Source organism: Cebus imitator, unplaced genomic scaffold (assembly GCF_001604975.1).
Source record: "Cebus imitator isolate Cc_AM_T3 unplaced genomic scaffold, Cebus_imitator-1.0 Scaffold51, whole genome shotgun sequence".
NCBI classification, from domain to species: domain Eukaryota; kingdom Metazoa; phylum Chordata; class Mammalia; order Primates; family Cebidae; genus Cebus; species Cebus imitator.
This window is the reverse complement of record NW_016107366.1, coordinates 7,256,375-7,277,397: the sequence shown is the minus strand read 5'-3', so window position 1 is coordinate 7,277,397 and position 21,023 is coordinate 7,256,375. Positions and strand designations below refer to the sequence as shown.

Sequence of the window (21,023 nt, the reverse complement as noted above, 5' to 3'; positions counted from 1 at the left end):
GGAGTCTCGCTCTGTTGTTCAGGCTGGAGTGCAATGGGGCACTCTTGGCTCATTGCAACCTCTGTCTCTCGAGCTCAAGTGATTCTCTGCCTCAGCCTCCTGAGTAGCTGGGACTACAGGTGTGTGTCACCATGCGCAGCTCATTTTTTGTAATTTTAGTAGAGACAGGTTTCACCATGTTGGCCAGGATGGTCTCAATCTCCTGACCTTGTGATCAGCCTGCCTCAGCCTACTAAAGTGCTGGGATTACAGGCATGAGCCACTGTGCCCAGCCAGCTTTTCATATGCTTATTTGCCATTGTTGTATTTCCTTTGATGAAATATCTGTTCAAATATTTTGCCCATTTTTAAATTTATGTTTTATTGTTGAATTGAGGGTTATTTAGTCTGGATAAAAGATTTGTGTTTTGTTTTTTATACAGATAGGGTCTCATTCTGCAGCCCAGGCCAGAGTGCGGTGGCACCGTCATAGCTCACTGCAGCTTTGAACCCTTGGGCTTAAGCAATATTCCCACCTCAGCCTCCTGAGTAGTTGGGACGACAGGTATGAGCCACCGCACCTGGTTCCTGGATAAAAAACTTTTACCAGATCTATGATTTGAAAATATTATCTCCTAGTCTGTGGTGTGACTTTTCATTTTCTTAATGGTATCTATAGCAAGGCAAAAGATTTGAGTTCTGGTTAAGTCCAAATTTGCCAATTTTTTCTTTTATGTATCATACCTTTGGCAAAGTGAGATATATGTGGAGGTTCACTTTCTTGCAGTATGAACATCCAATTGTTCCAGCACTCTTCGTTGAAAAGACTACCCTTTCTGCACTGAATTGCCTTTGTACCTTTGAAAAAAGAATTTAGTTGGCTTATCTTGTGTGGGTCTATTTTTGGGCTCTCTCTTCTGTTCCACTGACCTACGGGTCTGTCCTTTCACTAATACCACACTGGAGCTTTACGGCAAGTCTTGAAATTAGGTAGTGTGAGCCTGCCAACTTTATTCTTTTTCATGACTATTATAATTTTTTGTACCTCAATATAAAATTTATAATCAGTTTCTAGATCTCTACAAAATGAGCTTACTTGGATTTTTATTGGGATTACACTTAATCTGTAGATCAAACAGCAGAGAATTGGTATCTTCACAATCGCAAGCCTTCCATCTCTTCATTTATTTAAGCCTCTTTGATTTATCAGTGTTTTGTAGTTTTTGACCTATTGATTCTACACATATTTTACTAGATTTATCCCTAAGTATTATTAAATATTTCATTTTCACATAATACATTTTCACATAACTTCAATTTCACACGTTAAATGTCTGTTATTTTTTACATTTCAAATTAAAAAGTTCTAATTATCCTAATGTTAAATGTTCCTTACTACAGAAATTGTACAGAAATATAGCTGACTTCTGGATATTGACCTGTATTACATCCTGAGACCTTGCTGGACTCACTTATTCATCCTAATAGCTCTTGTATAGATTCTTTGGAGTTTTCTATGTGGACAGTCATGTCATCTAAGAATAAAGACAGTTTTGTGTCTTCCTTTCACATCCGTATGCCTTTTATTTTTCTTGCCTTATTATACTAGCCATAGTTTCTGGTACAAAGTTGACAGCTGGAGGTAACAGGCAACATTCTTGTTCTCAGTCTTAGGGGCAAAACAATCTTTACCATCAAGTATGATCCTGGCTATATGTGTTTTATGTCAGATTCAGGAAGTTTCCCTCAATTCCTAGTTGGTAGAGAGTTTTAATGATGAATGGATTTTAAATTTTGTTAAGTGCTTTTTCTGCATATTCTTCTTTAGTCTGTTCATATGGTGAAGTCTAGTGATTGATTTTATAATGGTGAATCAGATTTGCCTTCCTGGGATGAACCCAACTTGGTCAGAAGGTTTTATCCTTTTTATTTAATCACAGGATTAGATTTGCTCATATTTTGTGAAGGATTTTTATATTTATATTCACGAGGGCTATTTGTCTGTCATTTTTCTTTTCATGTTAGTCATGAAAATGCATCCTTGTTCCCAATCTTAGAAGAAAAGAAAATCTTAGGCATGTTCTATAATAATACAGGGGTCAATTATCCAAGACATGCAATCCTAAATGTGTACAGAGCTTCAAAGTATGTGAGGCAAAAGCCAGTAGAACTGAAAGCAGAAATAGACCAAACTGCAGTTACAGTTGGACACTTTAAAACTCCACTTTCAGTAATTAATATAACAAGTAGATAGAAAATCAGTAAGAACATGTAAGACATGAACAACGCTATCAACCAAGTAGACTTAATTAGACATTTACGGACATTTATAGAACTCCTCTCCCCCAACCACAACAACAGAATGAATGTTCTTTCCAATTGCTTATGAGAGATTCACCAAAATAGATCACATTCTAGGCTACGAAATTCACCTCGAAACGTTTAAAGGGATAGAACTAGAAACATAACTATAATTAAATTAAACTAAAATCCCCAACAACAGAAATATTTCTGGAAAACTAACAAATACTTGAAAAATAAACAATACATTTCTAAGCAATCCATGGGCCAAAGAGGAAATCTCAAGGGGAAAATATTTTAAACTGAATTAAAATTAAAATATATCAAAATTTGTGGGATGTAGAAAAAGCATCACATAGAAGTAAATTTATAGCATTAAATATTTGTATCAGAAAAAAAGAAAGATCTTTAAGCAGTAACCTAAGCTTCCACCATGAAAAACTAGAGAAAGAAGATAAAACTGAAAGCAAGTAGAGGGAAAGAAATTAAAGAGTGGAAATCAATGAAATTGAAAACAGAAAAACAATAGAAAAAATCACTAACACCAAAGTTGGTTCTTTGAAAAACACCAATAAAATTGATAAACTTGTAGTCAAACTGTCAAGAAAAAAAGAGAAACGTCACAAATTGCCAATATCAGGAATGAAAACGGAGACATTCCTACTGATCCTACGTAATAAAATGGTAACAGATACATACTTTTACAAACTCTATATCCATAAATTCAACAACTTAGACGAAAGGGAACAATTCCTTGAAAAATACGAAGTATAAAAACTCACTCAAGTAGAAAAAGAGCACCTTGAATAGTCCTATATCTATTAATGAAATTCATTCTGTAAGTTAAACCTTCCAAAAGAGAAAATGGCAGGCCCAGATGGTTTCCCTGGCAAATTTTATCAAACGTCTAAGGAAAAGGTAACAAGAATTCCACACAGTATCTTCCAGAAAGCTAGAAGGGGAAATAATACTTCCCAACTCATTTTATGAGCCAACATGACTCTAGTTTTTTCTTTCAGTACTTTAAAGATGTCACAACACTGTCTTTGATTTGCATGGTTTCTGACTAGAAGTTTGCTGTAACTCTAATTTTTGTTTCTCTATGTAATTTCCTTCAAGAAAAGGCTGCCTTCAAGATTTTCTCTTTGGCTTGTTTTCAGTAGTTTAAACATAATACAGATAGGTATATTCTTTTTGGTATTTACCCTGTTTAGTGTGTTCTGTGAACTTCCTGGATCTGTGGTTTGGCATCTGTCATCAATTTGAGGAAATCCTCAACCATTATTTCTTTTCATTTTTTAGCCATCATTTCTTTACCTGTTCCTTCTGCCCCACCTCTCTCTCTTCCTCTAGGGATTCCAATCATCTGTATGCTATGGCATTTGATATCATGCCATGATTTTTGTGCACTGTGTTTTGTATTTGTTTCTTTCTTCTTTTGTGTTTCAGTTGGGGTAAATTCTACTGACCTAACTTCAGTTCACTGATTCTTTTCTTGGCTGCATCAAGTCTACTGAGGTGCCTGCCAAAGGTATTTCTCAACTCCATAACTGTGTTTTTTATTTCTAACATTTATATTAGATCCTTTCTTATAGTTTCCATCTCTCTACTAAAATAGTTACCCATATGATCTTGCATGCTGTTTATACTTTCTATTTGCACCTTTAACATATTAATCATAGCTATTTAAAATTCCCTGTCAAATATTCTGATACCTTTGTCAGACCTGATTATCATGATTGCTTCATTTCTAGGGATAGTGGTTTTTCTTGTCTTTTTGTATGTCTTGTAAATTTTGCTAAAAATTGGATATCTTGTATAGTAGAGTAGAGACTAAGATTTCTAAGCATAAATGGATTTATCTTTCCTCCTACTAAGCCTTTAATGCTCCTTCTAGCTGATTATATCCCTGAGTAGAAAAAGACCCTCCCATAGGTTTTGAAAGATTTTGCCAAAAAGCTGGCTATACTACTAATAAATTCCTCTCTCTTTCCTCTGTTCTTTCCATGAAGACAATCTGAAACAGAATTTCTGATTAAGCAGGAGATAATTAGTATATCCCCCATAGATCTATCCCAGCCAAAAGCAAAGAAACATGATACTCTAGACCATATGGGCAGCATACTGGGGAAGAAGTGGGTAAATATAAGATTATTTGGGATTCTGCAAAACATATGAATTGTTCTCAATATCCCTTGAGTGGTAGGCTGATTGTGTTAATGACCATCACCTCTACCCCTCTCTCTGCATGTAGTTCTGTGTGCTCTCCTGCCGTGCTCGGCATACCGACTTGCTTAAACAACCTGATTGGTTTTCAGTCCATGCCTTCAGCCAGTCCCATGAGAACATGTCCAAGCTCACTGTAGACAAATGTGACTCAGTTGTCCTGGCCACCTCAGCCACCAGCCAGACAGGTGAGTGATCCCTGCAGACCAGAGAACTGCCCAGCCAAGTCCAAACTAAACTGCTGACCCACAGACACACAGGTAGCTAAGTAAAAGTTTTTGTTTGAAATGACTGAGTTTTAGGGTAGGAATAGAAAGCTGATATATCTAGCAGGCCTTTTGGCCTCCAGAGATCTGGGAAGTATTGGTACACACTCTAACACCACCTATGCCGTGTCTCCTGGAGCTCATATCGCCCTGCTAGATGCCATGCTTTGTGGATATTCCACCGTTACAGTGAGTTGCTTTAAGCAAAGTACAAAAACCAGATTCAGGAGGCTCATATTTTGAATACTAATTTCTAATTTTTACTAAGGGAGTCTTTGAAGAAGCACTTTATGTCTCTATTTTGCTGCTGGGATAGAAAGCCCACTCCTATATCCTTTGATTTAAGGCTATGGTTTCTATGAGCCCTGGACTAGGATGGCTGCAACAGACTCTCTGCAGGAAAAACACTCTCCAGACCCTCCCCTGAGGGTCTCATTCAGGCATGCTGAGGTGGAGCCCAGAAACCTGAATTTTTGGACAGCTCTCCAAGATCATAGCATACTATTATGTTACAAATGTCAGGTGATGGTTGAAATGGATGGTTTCCCCAGTTTACTGCTTTCTGAATGCATCTTTTGATACAATCTCCTTTCATCAGAATATAGTTATATATAGATTATGTATGATCAATACACTAAAGTAATAGTTAATATAATAGGGAGTAGTAATATAATTTATAACTTGGAAATGCTTGCTTATTTCCAACAATTAAAGGAAGCTAGTATCTAACACATCCAATAAGACCATCAGAATAGTTTAGATAACAAATAAAAACTGTATCAAAGCCTCAAAACACTAGACCTCGTGAGTAGTCGAGTTTCCTAGCAGCAAAGGCAAAAAGAGAAATACAATAGTCATAAAAATTCTTACTATCTGATAAAATATATCAAAGTATCAGTAGAGACTTTTTCCCCACAGCTGAATTATAAAAGGAACTTAATCATATAGGATCTATCACACAAATTATTTTGAAGATAAAAAATGGAAAATAAGCTGATGTACAGAGAGAAAGAAACTTTTTGGAGCTATACTGTAAAGAGAATCTAATTATGTAGGTCCTATTGCATAAAGGATCTTGAATAACAAAAAGATTTGTGTAACCAACAGTGGTTGGGCAGAAAGTGACTATTTCTCATACAGTACATGTACATCCTGGGAGCATAAATTTCCGGAGGTGCTTCTTCGGTGTGCAAAGGTCTATGGATGAGGCTTTCCGTGTTCAGAGTTTCTCAGGAAGGAAGCTTAAGACATCTGAGAACTATGAAAAGGGCGCTGTGCCCAGACACAGTGTCCCCTCAGAGGAGGAAAGGGCTACGCTGCACTACTGGGGAGCACTCGGTGGAGGAGCCAGTTCATACTCATGACCAGGAACCCGCACTCTGAGGGCTGACTCCAGAAATCAACCAAGGCAAAGAGGTTTAGGAGGCAGAGGCGGAGTCTGAAGACACTAAAAACCTTCTTGCTCCAGGAAGGCATCTAGGTTTCTCGTCCACTGCATACTCTGTGGACTCTAACAATGTGGTAACTGTTCTCTGGTTGCATTAATGGAAGCACAGTGCCCAGAAGCAGGGAGGCAAGGTCCTGGCTCTGTCCTGCTCATGTCCTTCCTTCAGCTCCTCCCTTCGGCCATGCTGTCACTTCTGGAGTGCTACACAAGTTGTCCCTTCACCCCACAACAGTCACACAAACACCCCTGGCCCACCCATATCCCTTTCATCTGGCTCCATACTCACCCTTCAGATCTCCATCCAGATGGCCCTGATGCCCTCAAACCTGGGTAGGGCCCCCCACCTGTGCCCCCACAGCATCGTTCCTGCTACACAACAACCCCTATCACACTGAGCTGTGACTGCCTGTGTCCTTAGAGTGGTTGCCAAATTTCCCGGTTCACAGTTGGATCCTCACCGTTAGCTGTGCCAGGCAGAGCTGATGCTCCCAGGATATACACAGTGGATGAATAAGGCTGAAGGACAACAAAGGCCACTAAGAATGCTGTCAACAGGAACAGCCAACACAGACATGGGCTTACTCTCTGCCTGGCCCCGTTCTAAACGCTGAGTGAGGTGTGGGGCTGAGAGCTGAACCCAGGCAGGTTGCTCCTGAATACATGTTCTTAAACCATTCATTGTCATCAGTGAACAAATGTGTGCAGCGTGAGGCTGGGTGACCTGTGGGGCTGCAGGAAACGAGTGTGTACCCTGCCTCTGCCCAGCAGCCCAGTGCTCCCCAAACCTGGAGATGTGAGGGGAGGTAAACACCTGGTACAGGGGACCAATTCGGCCCTTCTCATGAAGCCCGGGAGTGGCTGGCTGGCTGGAAGGGACCATGATCTGTCCCATGACTAAGGCACTGCCAATGTTCCCTGGCAAGCGGACCATGCTAGGACAGAATCTGAGTTAACAGGAGGAGGCCGCGCAGAACAAGCACCTTGCCCACAGGAATGCTGCCACCTGCAGGGGAGGCTGGAAGCTCAGACAGGCTGGACCCCAGTGCTGGCCCCACAGGGGCTGACCGATGGCTGGGTTTCTGCTCCGATAATCCAGCTGCTTTCTTCCTCTGGGCAGCGATCTGGGACAAGACATTGTCTATACTGCCACCTGAGGAAACACAAACAGGAGTGAACACGGGCACACAGGGCTTATTCTAACACAAGGGTCATGGACTGTTGTGTGATGACTGGGTTGGAGCCAGTCTCCCACACTTCCTTCCCCACGTAGCTCCAGGACAGGGCTGACCACAGAACTCTGCCTGAGAACCGGGAGGTGGACATTTAGGCAGCAGGCCCTGTGCTGTGAAGGTGTGATGGTAAGAGGTGGGAAGCAACAGTGTGGGCAAGACCCAGTCCATCCTCGCTTTTGCCGTGTCACGGCCAGCTCGTGCGGGCCCCAGCCAGGCACAGATGCAACATCATGCACCAGATGCCCTCAACAGCCCCTCAGCAGTGCCAGCCAGCAGCTGCACAGGCCGTCTTGTCCAGCCACATCAGGGCTTCAGGTGGGCTGGAGAATGACTTGTCCCTTGCCCTGTGACTGACTCCCTTTATGTGCCCGCCTACTCCTACGACTGAGTCAATAAATTCCAAACTCCATAATGCTCAGAGTGGTTCGCTTTCTGACTGAACCCTGACTGCCATTCTCCCTCAGCCTGCTGCCCCAAATCTACTGGTAACCTTGAACTGTTATAAAAGAAAAGGGCTGGGCATGGTGGCTCACGCCTGTAATCCCAGCATTTTGGAAGGCTGAGGCGGGCAGATCACGAGGTCAAGAGATCGAGACCAGCCTGGGCAACATGGTAAAATCCCATCTTTACTAAAAATACAAAAAATTAGCTGGGAGTGGTGGCGGGCATCTGTAAGCTCAGCTACTCAGGAGGCTGAGGCAGGAGAATCACTTGAACCAGAGAGATGGAGCTTGCAGTGAGTCGAGATTGCGCCACGCTGGCGACAGAGCTAGACTCTGTCTCAAAAGAAGAAAAAAAGAAAGAAAGGAAGGAAGAAAGTGATAATACCCAGGGCTGGGGGTGCTCAAGGGAGGACACTAATGACTAATATTTATAAAGGATTTACTACGTGCCAGGCACTGCTGCAAATATTTCACGTGTTTAAACAGAGCCATTCTGGAGGGCAAAACATACCAAAAGCCTCAAAAACAGGCATACTCACGAACTCAGCCACCCTGATTCCAGCAAATTTAAATTACAGAAATCACTGAACATGTAGGCAAATATGGAGGCACAAAGGTATTACATAGGGAGGTATTACCTACAAAAGCAAAAATCTAGGAACAGCCTCAGTGTTTAATACAGGAAATTGGTTAAATGCACTTGATGCCTCATACGAATGGAACACTGTTTGATTAAACAAGATTTATTAAACAAGCTGTAGATATATGTGTACCAACATAAAAAGGTGCTCACAATCTAGCAATGTGAGGGAAAGGAAAAAAGCAAGTTACAGAGCAGTTTATAGTTTAGTAACACACATGGTTCCAAGAACATGCTCTGAAGTCAGACTGCCTGGGTTTGGATCCTGGCTCTGCCAACTAATAGCTATGTGACCCAGGCAAGTTATCTAACTGACCTTAGCCCAGGTCCCTCATCTGTAAAAGAGAGGTGGTAACTTCATTGGCTGCTAGGGGACTGAAGGAGATAATTCATTTAAAGGGCTTGGCATGCTACTTGACATATATTAAGTGCTCCATAAAAATTTTTTTTTGAGACATTGTCTCGTTTTGTCACCCAGCCAGGAGTGCAGTGGCACAGTCTCAGCTCACTACAACCTCTGCCTCCTGGGTTCCAGCAATTCTCCTGCCTCAGCCTCCCGAGTAGCTGAAAATACAGGCATGCACCACAACACCCAGCTGTTTTTTGTTGTTGTTGTTGTTGTTTTTTTGTATTTTTTAGTAGAGACAGGGTTTCACCATGTTGGTCAGGCTGATCTTGAACACGTGACCTCAAATGATCTGTCCGCTGTGGCCTCCCAAAGTGCTGGGATTACAGGCATGAGCCACCATGCCTCACTGTACTATGTCTTTTTATAAATATTCATAATCTATATGAAAACACTTTGCAAAGATATATATACATCTTTGGTATATACATACATATACACCAAAATGTTGATGATCTGTAGTGGGTGAGATTATACCTTGTTTTGTTTCTTGGCTCATCTGGTCTTAAAGCTTTTTCCACTAGAAGCAGGATGGCTGATATGGTTTGGCTGTGTCCCCACCCAAATCTCTTATTGAATTGTATCTCCTACAATTCCCACGTGTCATGGGAGGGACTGGCCGGAGGTAACTGAATCAGAGGGGTGCATCTCTTCTATGCTGTTCCCTTGACAGTGAATAAGTCTCATGAGATCTGATGGTTTTATAATGGGGAGTTTCCCTGCACAAGCTCTGCTCTCTCTTGCCTGCCGTCATGTAAGATGTGCCTTTCAGCTTCTGCCGTGATTGTGAGGTCTCCCCAGCCATGCGGAACTGTGAGTCCATTAAGCCTCTTTTTCTTTATAAATTATCCAGTCTCGGGTATGTCTTTATTAGCAGCATGAGGACAGACTAATGTAGTGGCTAATAAAAAACTAATAAAGCTGGTTTTTGTTAATCCTGGATAACCTTAGGGAGGACTAGAAAGTATGCCACGAGCCTGTAAGAACTATGGGGCACTCTGCTTTGAGACCTAATTGCCACCAACTTGCTGTGTGACCCTAAGTAAATCTCTTGCCCACTGTGAGCTTCAGTTTCCTCATCTGTTCAATGAAGGGGCAGAATGAGAAGTTCTCCAAGGTCTAACCTTCATAGATTTTAAATACCATGAAAACGCCACGCATTTCTCTTAATTTCTTACAAAATTTTACAATCCCTCCATCTCCGCTCACCCACATCCCCAAGAAAATATACAGAGCTCTGAATCGTGAATTCAATGAAAAATCTCTTAGCCACACCAAGGAGAAAGTCCCCCCTGTGCAGTCATTTCTGGGACTTTCTACAGCCTGAATATCCGGACAGCTCACACCCTCAGTTCTAAGGGATCATCCCACCTCCCTGAATGGCCCTGCCCAGCTACTCACCAGAGCGGTTAAGCAGCTCCCCAGCGTGTCGGCTCATACTTCCTACCCCACTGGAGCCTCCAGATGAATGAGGCGAGTGGTTGAAGTTTCCAGAATTGGTGGGAGAGGCTGGGCTTCTGGAGAGGCTGGGAAACTTAACAGGCCTGACGGGTGTCTGCAAGAATAAGGTGGCACAGCATTTAGGGAGGCTGCTCCTTCCTCCAGCCATGGAGGACCACAGTTGGGGGCACCGGTGCTCAGCTGGTACACACACGCCCCACCAAAGCGCGTTGTGCACCTCCCTCCAGCCGTGCAGGACCACGGTGAGGGGGTCCTTGCACTCAGCTGGTGTACGCCCCACTAAAGCTTGCTGTGCCTAGCATGGCACTGCTGGGACCCAGCTGGGGAGTCCCTGAGGGATGGAGCTTGCTTCTATGTGCTGACAACCTGCCCATCAGCTCAGTAAGCCCATGTCACATCCTTTCCCATGGGCCATTTTGCTTTCAGTCTCATTCAACTCCAAGGCCTTCCAGGAAAAAACCTGCCATGTCATTCACTGACAACACATGGAGGCCTCAGCACATCCAGGACAAAATCCAGCCCTTCAGCACAGCCTGGCACAGTGACCAGCTCCCGACTCCAAGCCTGCTTCTGTGATGCTGCTCCTGCTTGTCCCGCAGACTGAAATGGGTCTTCTACTCCCTACATCTTTCATGGCGCCTTCCCTGGCCCCACTGTCCCTGGTGCCAGTGCCCCCGTCACGTCTTCTCCACCCTGACCTCACTCCACCTTCTACTTCGCTTGCTCTGCTCCAGGCACACCAAACTCCTTTGGGTTTCCTGAAAATGCTAATCCATTTTGCGCCTCGGGCCCCTTGCCCACACAGCCTGTTCTACATGGACCCAGCAGCCCATCCTCATCCCACTCCTCCCACAGTGGCTTCTCCCTGTCCTTGGGTCTCAGGCCTCGGAGGTCTTTACTGCCTATGCGGTGTCATGTGGGCTCTGGTCTAGGGTGGGCTCCTGTGCAGGGCAGGCTCCCCAACATACATCTGTGCTTCCTTCTAGCTACCTCTTTGCTTATACCACAACTCTTAACCACGGCTTGTGAGCGTATGTTTACTACAGTCGCCTTGTGTGTCTGATGCCCCAGTGGACTGTCAACTCCATGGGGACTTGGTTCTCTGCTGCATGCCTGGCACCCAGCTCTGGCCTCGACACAAAGAAGGTACTCAGTAAACATGACTAAAGGTTGGAGTGGGCTGAACTGCAGCCCCCAAAAAATACACAGTGTCCTAATTCCCAGAACCTTTGACTATTACCTTATGAGGTATGAGTGAAGATGAGCTTATGTGTGCTTGCCTAAGATGTGCTCAAGTCAAGGATTTTGAGAGGAGGAGCTTATCCTGGATTATCCAGGTGGGCCCTAAATGCAATCACATGTATCTTCATAAGACAGAATGCAGAGAGAATTCTGACAAACGAGGAAGCAATGTGACCTGAGACTGGAGTGACGCAGCCACAAGCCAAGCGAAGCCGAGAGCCAAGAGAAGCTGTCAGAGGAAAGAACAGATCCCCCTGAAGCCTCTGGAGGGAGTGGGGCCCTGCTGACACCTTGATTTCAGGCTTTCTGCCCCAGGACTGTGAGAGAATACATTTCTGTTGTTTTAAGCTACACAGTTTGTGGTGACTTTGTTATAGCTGCCATAGGACACCAAAACGAAGATCCTCTTTTCAGTCCCCCACTGTGGGCACTCCTAAGAGAGGGACAGTGACAGACCCCCAGGGCCCAGAATGAGACCCATCTGCTAAGTGAAACAGAACACACTTGCAAAGGCCATAGCTCCTGTTCTCTCTCCCTTTACCTGGGATGCTGCTGCCTGCACTCCACTGGGGAGAAAACTCTTCCACAGCCTGCAGATTCCAGCTCAGCTGTCTCCTCTTCCTGGAGGCCTCCTGAGTACCCTACCACACACAGTCACCTCTCTGGTGCTCCCACACCCCTAACACCGCTCCCTGCCTCGTGTGCTGTGCCTGTGTCTTTGCCACCCAGACCACTGCCTCTTCTAGGGCAGAATGGGGATGACCAGGCTACATGGCGGTGGGATTCAGTGAATGTCCACTGAGCGAGCGAAGCAGGTCAGGTTGATGTTCTGTCCTTCTAGGGTTAACAAGGAAACGCAGCCATAGAAATCTCAGGGATGGGTTCTACAACTCCCCCATGTTCCTACCTGACAGAGAATAGTGGACTAAACGCAGACCTGTCCTGCCTGTTTTGAGAGCATCTCCAGGCGCCAGGCACTTGGTCTCCTGCTGGAGATCTGACACTACCATAGCCCGAGGAAGCAGCAGTGAGTGCTAGGGTCAGCCCCATCTTATAGAGATGGAGGCCACAAGTTTCTCCAATCACCCAGCACACAGCAACAGGGTCAGTCCTGAATCCCTCTGTCCTGCCCATTTGCTGCTTCTACCGTCTAGGTACAGGCTACACAGAGATATCTCCCACACTGATGGCGCTGTCAATTTCAGAAACAGACCAAGAACAACCCAAGTTAAAAATCACTACAGGCAAAAGGATAGAAGTCACATTCTTGGGCACAAGAAAACACCAGTAGCACACACAGTGGCCTCTGAGTGTTTGATCCTGATCATGGACCTGAGAAGTAATGTAGCACGGGACTTGATTATCAGCCAAGGATCTGGTTTCTGCCTAGGTTCACCCACACTTGGCTGGTGATCTTCAGCTATTACTCCCATTCTCTGGGTCCCAGTTTCCTCATCTACTAAAAGGAAGTGCGAATTAGATAGATCAGGTCTTCAAACTGTGCTCCTCGGAGCTCTAGGGTTCTAGTTAGGGGACAGATGCTCCCAACTACCTCAATATTTTAACCTATTTTCCATACTGAGTTGCTCTGTAGGGCTTCATTAGACAAAAGGATATCATCCATTGAAAAGAAAGAGAAGCTATAACCCCTCTGGATTCATCAGTTTGAGGTCCCTCAGCCTGGTACACACCATGATCTCAGTGAACAGTGAGAGATGTGTAAAAGTGTGTCAGAAGACAACTCACGGTATCTGTGCTCACACTGCCCATGGGGTGGCCCCTGCTGGCTCTCTGGGGCAGCACAGTCTTCATGGGGTCTGCCTTCCCATTGTGACGCGTCCGGGACCGATCAGAGCTCCACAGCTCAAAACTGGAAGGGGGAAGGAACGGCGGGATGACAGCTTTCAGCTTGTCACTCGGGAGTCTGGTGAGGGGAGCTCCGTTTCGAAGCTGAAAAAGACAGGCTGAGGGTTAGGCTAGCCCAGGTGGGCTCCCAACTCTGTGGGAAAGACTCCAGGTTTTTCCTGCTTCTCAGGGCATGGCACCACCATCCACCCCTCCACCCAAGCCGGGAGCTAATTGGCATCTGAAGCTCTCCTCCATGCAACATCCATGTCTGCTCTGCACCAACTCCAGGATTCTCCTGGATCTGTCCTCACAGCAGCAAGATCAGAACGGGGCAGAGGGGACAGGGCACCAAGGAGAAGCAGGTGATACTGGTATGCTGTGGGGGAGGTAGGGGAACTGGGAGAGCACAGAGGAGGGGCACCCCTGCTGCAGTGAGAGGGCACCTTTGTGGGGACTGAACAAGAGTGCAAGCTGGCCAACTGAGGACCAGGAGGGGCATTCCAGACTGTGTGAGGGGCCAGAATATGGAAAGGCCTGGAACCTAAAGGAGCAAGACACAGGTGCAGAGCTGCAAGGAAACCAGCATGAGCAGTCCTGGGGGCCAGGGGAGGAAAGGACAGGGGAGAGGAGACCAGTATGAGCAGCCCCATGGGCTGGAGGAGGAAGGAATAGAGGACCAGGAGGCCAGCAGGAGCAGCCCTGGGGGCTGGAGGAGGAAGGTGGAGGGGAAAGGGCTGGGGACCAGCACCATTCTCTTCCCCAGCCCCTCACATCCCAGCTTGCTCCAGTCATGCCTCCTGCTGCTGACATTTAATTGTAATTTAATTTTAAATTTTAAAAATGTGATTTGGGGGTCAGTATAAACTCCACACAGTAATGATTGTTGGATCATCAAGGAAAGTGTTCACAGACCATGCTCACCTTAATTAAGAAAAGAAAGTGAACTTTGTGCCAGATGGTGCTTTGCAGCAACGGGCACCCCACAGCTAAACCCGCCTCGGGAGCCGAGCAGGCAGGCATCTCCACACTGACGGCTGCACATGCCCATCAGCGGGGCAGCCGGGCCACCCCTACCCACCATGGGCGGGCAGGCACACTGGTGCCCTCTATAGGGCATGAGCGGTTGGGGAACGAGTACACCTCCCAGGTTCCTAGGCGGTAGCTCCGTCCTGCTTTTCTTAAAGTCTGGAAACAAATGCGGTCCCCTCTTTCCCTCTAGACCACAACAAGCCCATCCAGCAAACGGGGTTGGGCTGCACACTCACAGCAGCAAACCCACCATCACAAAAGGGCCTTTTCCCTCCCTGGGGTAAGAGTCTGAATTGTTGCTACCTTTCTGGAAGCCAGTGACATTCACCACCTTTGACCTAGGAATTCAATTTCTAGATGTTCATCCTGAGCAAATAAACAGGCAAGTAGGGGAAATGAAGGTATTGGGACATTCATATGAGCTGTTAAAATAACAAAAAACTAGAAATCCCAGAGTCTGACAGTTCAGCCTTGGATAAAGAGACACGCTCTTACACTGGAATGTTCTAATGTAGCTATTAAATATGATGTGGCTACATGGTGTTTTGTGACACGGAAAAGATGGTCACAACATATAAACTGCAAATAAATTGGATTCAACACAATATGGGAAAGATACTAACAGGGCCAACCTCAGGAATATTAAATGAGCTAATATATGCAAAGTGCTGTGAATAGTAGCTGGTACTTAGTAAGAGCGATAGTATTTGCTATTATTATATATGACATAATATCATATTTATACATGCTAAAAACTGCTTACAAAAAATACTCAAAAGACATATACCATAAAATGCTAACCATGGTTATAGCTGGGTGTGTGATCACGGGTGAATTTACTTTCCTTATGTTTTACTGCTTCTTCCAAAATTTCTAAAATAGCATTTCTGTCTTCACACCAAAAGTAATTATTGCTATTTAATAACATGATCAAATGTCAGGCAGCACAAGCCCCACAGTCGGTGTTAGAGCCATCAATTTACACCTGCTGGGGTGGCAGGGAGCCACGGGCAGATCAGGTCAGGAGCCCTCGCTGGGCTCTGCAGTTCCTGACGCATGCTGCTGATGCCTTTCCTGGGAGCCCTCTGCTCCCTGGTCCTCTGCAATACTGCCCTCTGCTGGCTAGTATTAGGGTCTTAGAGCTAAAGGGACTCAGGTCCAACTTTAACCATTAGGCTCTCATGTCAGAAGAAAGGAATGTAAAGCCCAGAGAGGGGAGGTAACACATCCAAGGTCACACCATGGAGCTTATTCTGGACCAGGCACTATGCTAAGAACTTCTTGGGAGTGATCTTGTTTAAAAACCATAACCATCCCCTAAGTCAGAGACTGCAAATTGCCACCAGTATCTACTTCTCACATCTCAGAAATGACACCCCTGATGATTATTTAGATAGGAGCAGGACCACTTGGAACAAAGACATCATTTCCAAGCTTCCCCACTGTGATATAGGCAGAGTAGTTGCCAAGAAACTTTTTTTTTTTTTGAGACAGAGTCTTGCTCTGTTGCGTAGGCTGCAGTGCAATGGCGCGATCTTGGCTCACTGCAACCTCTGCCTCCCAGGTTCGAGTGGTTCTCCTGCCTCAGCCTCCCGAGTAGCTGGGATTACAGGTGCCTGCCACCATGCCTGGCTGATTTTTGCATTTTTAGTAGAGACAGGGTTTCACCATGTTGGCCAGGCTGGTCTTGAACTCCTGACCTCAGGTGACTCACCCACCTCGGCCTCCCAAAGTGCTGGGATTACATGTGTGAGCCACCACACCCGGCCCAAGAAGCTTCTTTAAAGACCGCTGCCATGTGCCCATGGCTACCTTTTCTCCCCTCTTCCCTACTGCCAGCTGGAATAAGGCTGATGGCCAGAGCTCCAGCAGCCATCTTGAACCAAGAGGTGACCTTGGAAATAGAAACTACACCTGGGGGACCAACAGACAGAAAGTCCTTAGCTCCAAGGAACCATATACTAGTTCTGAACTTTATTTACTTGAATGAAGTAGGCTGCTAACTTATTTACACCATTGTTATTTGGGGACTTTCTGTTACTCACAGTTGATCCTAATCCTAATACGTTTCTAGTTTATCGATGAGGAAACTGAGGCCTCCCCGGCTGAAAATATACTCTTCTCTTTGACTCCTCTCTCCCTGGTCCTCCACAGCCCAAATGGTGAGTCTCCATGTCTCATGCTGCCCATCAACTCCCTCCTTCCTGATCAATTCCCTCAATCCCCTGCCTCCCTGAGAACAGGGCCAGGGCTGACACCCATCAGCTGGGCACCAGCACAGCCCTCCACAGTTTAGGGCTGGCATCTGTTCTGACTCCTCAGTGCCAGAGCTCAGCCCATTGTTAAACATTCTGATCACCAACCCCATCTGTGACCACCACAAAGACAAACGCCCACATCCCTCTTTGCAAATCAATCAACTAATGATTGGTGGAGACCTAAAATGCTTTTAGAAAGGCCCCATGCTCACCATGATTGTCAATAATGCGTCTTCCTTTTCTCCTCTTGTGCTCCCAGGACCTGAGAGACAAATGGAAATTTCCTGAAATGACCCCTCCACGTGTCCACAGCATAAGGATGAGTGAGTGGGGCAAGCTTCATCCTGGAAAACCAACTCTCCTGGGTGCTTAAATATTTAATAATAATTGGTATTCAATATTTTAATAGAAGGAAGGCACTTAAAAGATATACTGGAGCATGTTTTCAGCTTTTCCATAAACCACTGTTGTGCTGGGTCAGACAGTGGTGCCCTCAGCTCAATAGTCTGTCTCGGACAGTGGTACCAGAGGAACTAATCCAGTTATGGGGAATCTGACTGTTAGAAGGGATCTTATCTATGTTCCAGTCAGTATGGGAAGCTCCTTCAGCAAACTGACAAAGTTATCCAAGCTGTTGAATACCTCGAGTGATGGGGAGCTCACTACTCACACCCTTCCAGTAACTCATTTTATTTCAAGATGCTTTCAGTGTCATAGACCAATCACATTTCATAGGTGGGGAAACCAACTATCAAAGGCAAGAGAGAGGCACTGAGTGGCCTGTTGTCCCTCAGCAGGGAATGTGGGACAGGAACCTGAGCCTTTCATCCCTGGCCAGCACCTTCTCATTCTGTCACACTCCTGGTGGTTGTATCCCTGTCTAAGTCTCTTTTCTACCAGATCAGCCTCTGCTCCAGTGTCACATTCCAACATCATCTCACCCCTGATGGCAGCCCAGGAGGTAGGACAAAGAGGAGAGGGCACAGGCTCAGACCATTCCGAAAATTTTGCTGCACATGCAGACTTTTCTCACCATTGTCTTTGGTCACAGGAGCTGCATCAGGGAGTGCAGAGTGGCTTGTCTTGTCCTGGGGGGCGGCCCTCATTGTGGAGTCCAGAGCTGGCTCAGACTCGTCACAGAAAGGCAAAGGCTGGTTGCTGGATAGCCCACGGGGAAGCGTCTGCATCAGCTTGAGCTTTCGGAACCGATTGGACATTCGGTTCCACCAGGACTGCCAAAGGAACACAGAGCAGAAGTCATGCTCCAGGAAGGGCGAGGAAGGCAGGCCCAGGACCCGCCCAGCCCAGGGACAGTGACTACATTCACATGCACCTGCCCTCCTATCTCCTGGGGTCCGGACAGACATTCCTGATCAACCACAGCGCCCATTCCCAATAAGCCATGGTTGCTCACTAAATCTCTCCTGACCCAGCCCTCAGACAGTCATTTCCAATAACCTGGAGGTGGCAGTGAACCCTATTTGCCATCCCTCACCTAATCAATCTCCTCATTGCACAGATTGAGAAATGGAGACCCAGACAGGAGTGCTGACTTGCCTGAGGTCTTACAGTGAGATAGGGACAGATGGAAACGGAGGCAGCTCCAGATCCCTAGGCGTCTATCATTGCATAACCTCTCTCCTCCTACTCCAGTGATAACGTGAGAGGCATCAGGATCTCTACACCAGGGCCTGGGCCAGCTGCTCCGATAGCTGATCCCCACCTAGAGAGGACAGGCACTAGACCCCAGGGACGCTTATAACCCATGACCACTCAGAAGTTAATGAACAGCCACAAAGGGCGTCTGTGAGGGCCTGGCCTATGGAAACGGCAGTTAAGAGCAGGAATGAAGGGAGCTCTGAGAACTCCGCAGTGACGAAGGTGTGAGCCTGAGCCAGCAATGGACACGAAAGAAGCGCCGAGTCTGCAGCCTTCAGAAGGCACTGCCACCCCATGCAAAGGGGAGAGGTCAGCAGACAAGGCCAAGGTGCCGTTTTGTTTTCTCAGGCATAAAGTAAGTTTGATCTCAAACAAATAAAGTAGGGCGTGGAGGATGAGAAATTCAAAGAGTAAGTCTCAGCTTGCAGTTACAATCAGTCACCAGAGCTTGTTTCTGGTGTTTCCGGGAAGCTGGCAGGGCCTGTAGACTGGCAGGAAGACCCCAAAATGGCATCATCACCAAGCAAATGTCCTGCATAGTAAAGCCGAGGCTGCAAACAGATTCCCTGGGAAGAGAGGCGTTTGCTTTGGCCAGCTTAGTACTACATCATGCAAAATTTTTAAAATTTCCTGTACTTATAAATTAAGATTCCATATCAAAATATGGATTTCTATTTTTTCTAAAAAAAAGAAAAAGAGATCTAGCAATATGGACCCACATTCTTTGTTGAGACAAGGTCCTGCTTGTCACCCAGGCTGGAGTGCAGTGACTCGATCTCGGTCACTGCAACCACTGCCTCCCAGGCTCAAGCAATTCTCCTGTCTCAGCCTCCGGAGTAGCTGTGATTACAGGCATGGATGCACATTCTTATAAAGCAGCCACTGTCCTGGTCCCCCTCATTTCCTATTGCTCACCGTCAGCTCACCTGCTGCCCCTGCTGGGACTCCCCAGCATAAACCAGCCTAGTGAAGAGGAGGCAGCAGGCTTCCCACCAGCCCCCATCTCCCTGGCCCCCTAAGTCCCTTTAAGACAGGAAAAGGCAAACCTTCAGCCCACCCTTGTCATCAGGCAGCACTGGGATGCTCCAGGGCTGTCGGACCTTCGAGTGGGGCAGGGGTGGCTGGTGGCTCGGCCGGCCTTTGTCTTTATTCACCTGCATGCAGACAGATGCCAGCAGTCGAACAAGTTCCGTGTCTATGGACACAAAAGGCAGCATTTTACCTGCAAATATGTCTGTTGGGCCATGAGAAGACTCAAGATGACCCCTGTCAGACTTAGAATTCAGCCCTGCAGCTCCAGGGTCTGTGTAATTCCAGAATCAAGGCACCTGCCTCTCTGTCTGATCTTCAAAAGGTGGCAAGCTAAGCCAGCAGGGCTCAACCCACTTAGCCAGAAAGAAAAATTGGAAGCCTTCTTCATGAGGAAGGCAGGGGGAGAGTGTGTTTAAAAGTACAGGCTTCACAGCCAGAGTGCAGAGGTTGGGATTCTGCCTCTGTCCCTCCCTGGCTGTGTAACTGCAGGTAAATTACAAAGCCCCTCTGTGCCTCTGTAGAAGTCAGTGACATTAGTACCTACACAGAAAGGTATCCTGATGATTCAAGGGAATTCCTTTAGTGCAACATAAGTGCTTTAAATATATTATTACAAAATTACTATTACCTCAACTAGGTTACAAAAAAAAGCATTGCAAACAATATTGAGAATACTCCAAACTATTAACAATGCTTTTTCTTGATGACTATTTCTTTTCTTTCTTTTTTTGAGACAGAGTCTTGCTTTGTCGCCCAGGCTGAAGTGCAGTGGTGTGATCTTGGCTCACTGCGACCTCCGCCTCCTGGGATCAAGCAATTCTTTGCCTCAGCCTCATGTGTAGCTGGGGCTACAGCGCCTGCCACCACTCCTGGCTACTTTTTGTATTTTTAGTAGAGATGGGGTTTCACCATGTTGGCCAGGTTGGTCTAGAACTCCTGGCCTCAAGTGATCCACCCACCTCAGCCTCCCAAAATGGTGGGATTACAGGTGTGAGCCATCCACGCCCAGCTGACTATTCCCCTTTTCTCTTTCCAAGTATTCAATAATAGGTATGGGTTTCTTCCAAAGTTTTATGTAAAAACTTCATTTAAAATCCCACTAGGAAAAAAATTGCTAAGAATAGGCTGTTTTATTGGGAAAGGGAATAAATGGGAGTGGAGCTAGGGAAAAGAAGAACACTGAAAGAGATGAGTTTGTCAGAAAAAGCATGTGAGATCCAGTGAGAGTGGCTGGGGACTGATTCTGAATAACAAACTCCTGGCACCTGAAGAAGGTCTCCAATTAGGTGGAGTGGGATCACGGGACTTAGGGCAGAGGACCCCAACTCTCTGGCTGGGACAGATCACTTCCCTAGTCTTGGCAGCCATATCTCTTCAAGAGTATGTGAACCTCTGCTTTCCTTCTCAGAACTCTTCGAGGGTCAAATAGAACCAAGTGTGCATCTGTGAAGTGCAAGGGAGTGCAGCAGGGAAGGGGTGGCAAAGGTGGCAGTGCTGTGATGAGGAAGGGTAAGCCTGCTGGCTACCCTTCTAGCTAAGAGTGGCAGCAGGTGA

At 46.1% G+C, this 21,023-nt stretch overlaps 1 protein-coding gene across 7 annotated transcripts in view; it reads right to left on the bottom strand.

The window, feature by feature from the left end:
- Positions 1–21,023, bottom strand: part of ANKS6 (ankyrin repeat and sterile alpha motif domain containing 6) — a 65,370-nt gene that overhangs the window by 25,584 nt on the left and 18,763 nt on the right. For all 7 annotated transcript variants that reach the window (XR_001825008.2, XR_005200123.1, XM_037738235.1 and 4 more), the window contains exons 6-11: positions 19,484–19,632; positions 17,812–18,010; positions 16,991–17,040; positions 13,390–13,593; positions 10,342–10,495; positions 7,200–7,369 (exon numbers count right to left, since the gene is read on the bottom strand). Coding sequence is in view for 5 of the 7 variants with exons in the window: in XM_037738235.1 (XP_037594163.1) it covers positions 7,200–7,369; positions 10,342–10,495; positions 13,390–13,593; positions 16,991–17,040; positions 17,812–18,010; positions 19,484–19,632 (926 nt within the window). In the remaining 2 variants the exon portion in view is untranslated. The remainder of the gene's footprint in view (positions 1–7,199; positions 7,370–10,341; positions 10,496–13,389; positions 13,594–16,990; positions 17,041–17,811; positions 18,011–19,483; positions 19,633–21,023) is intronic.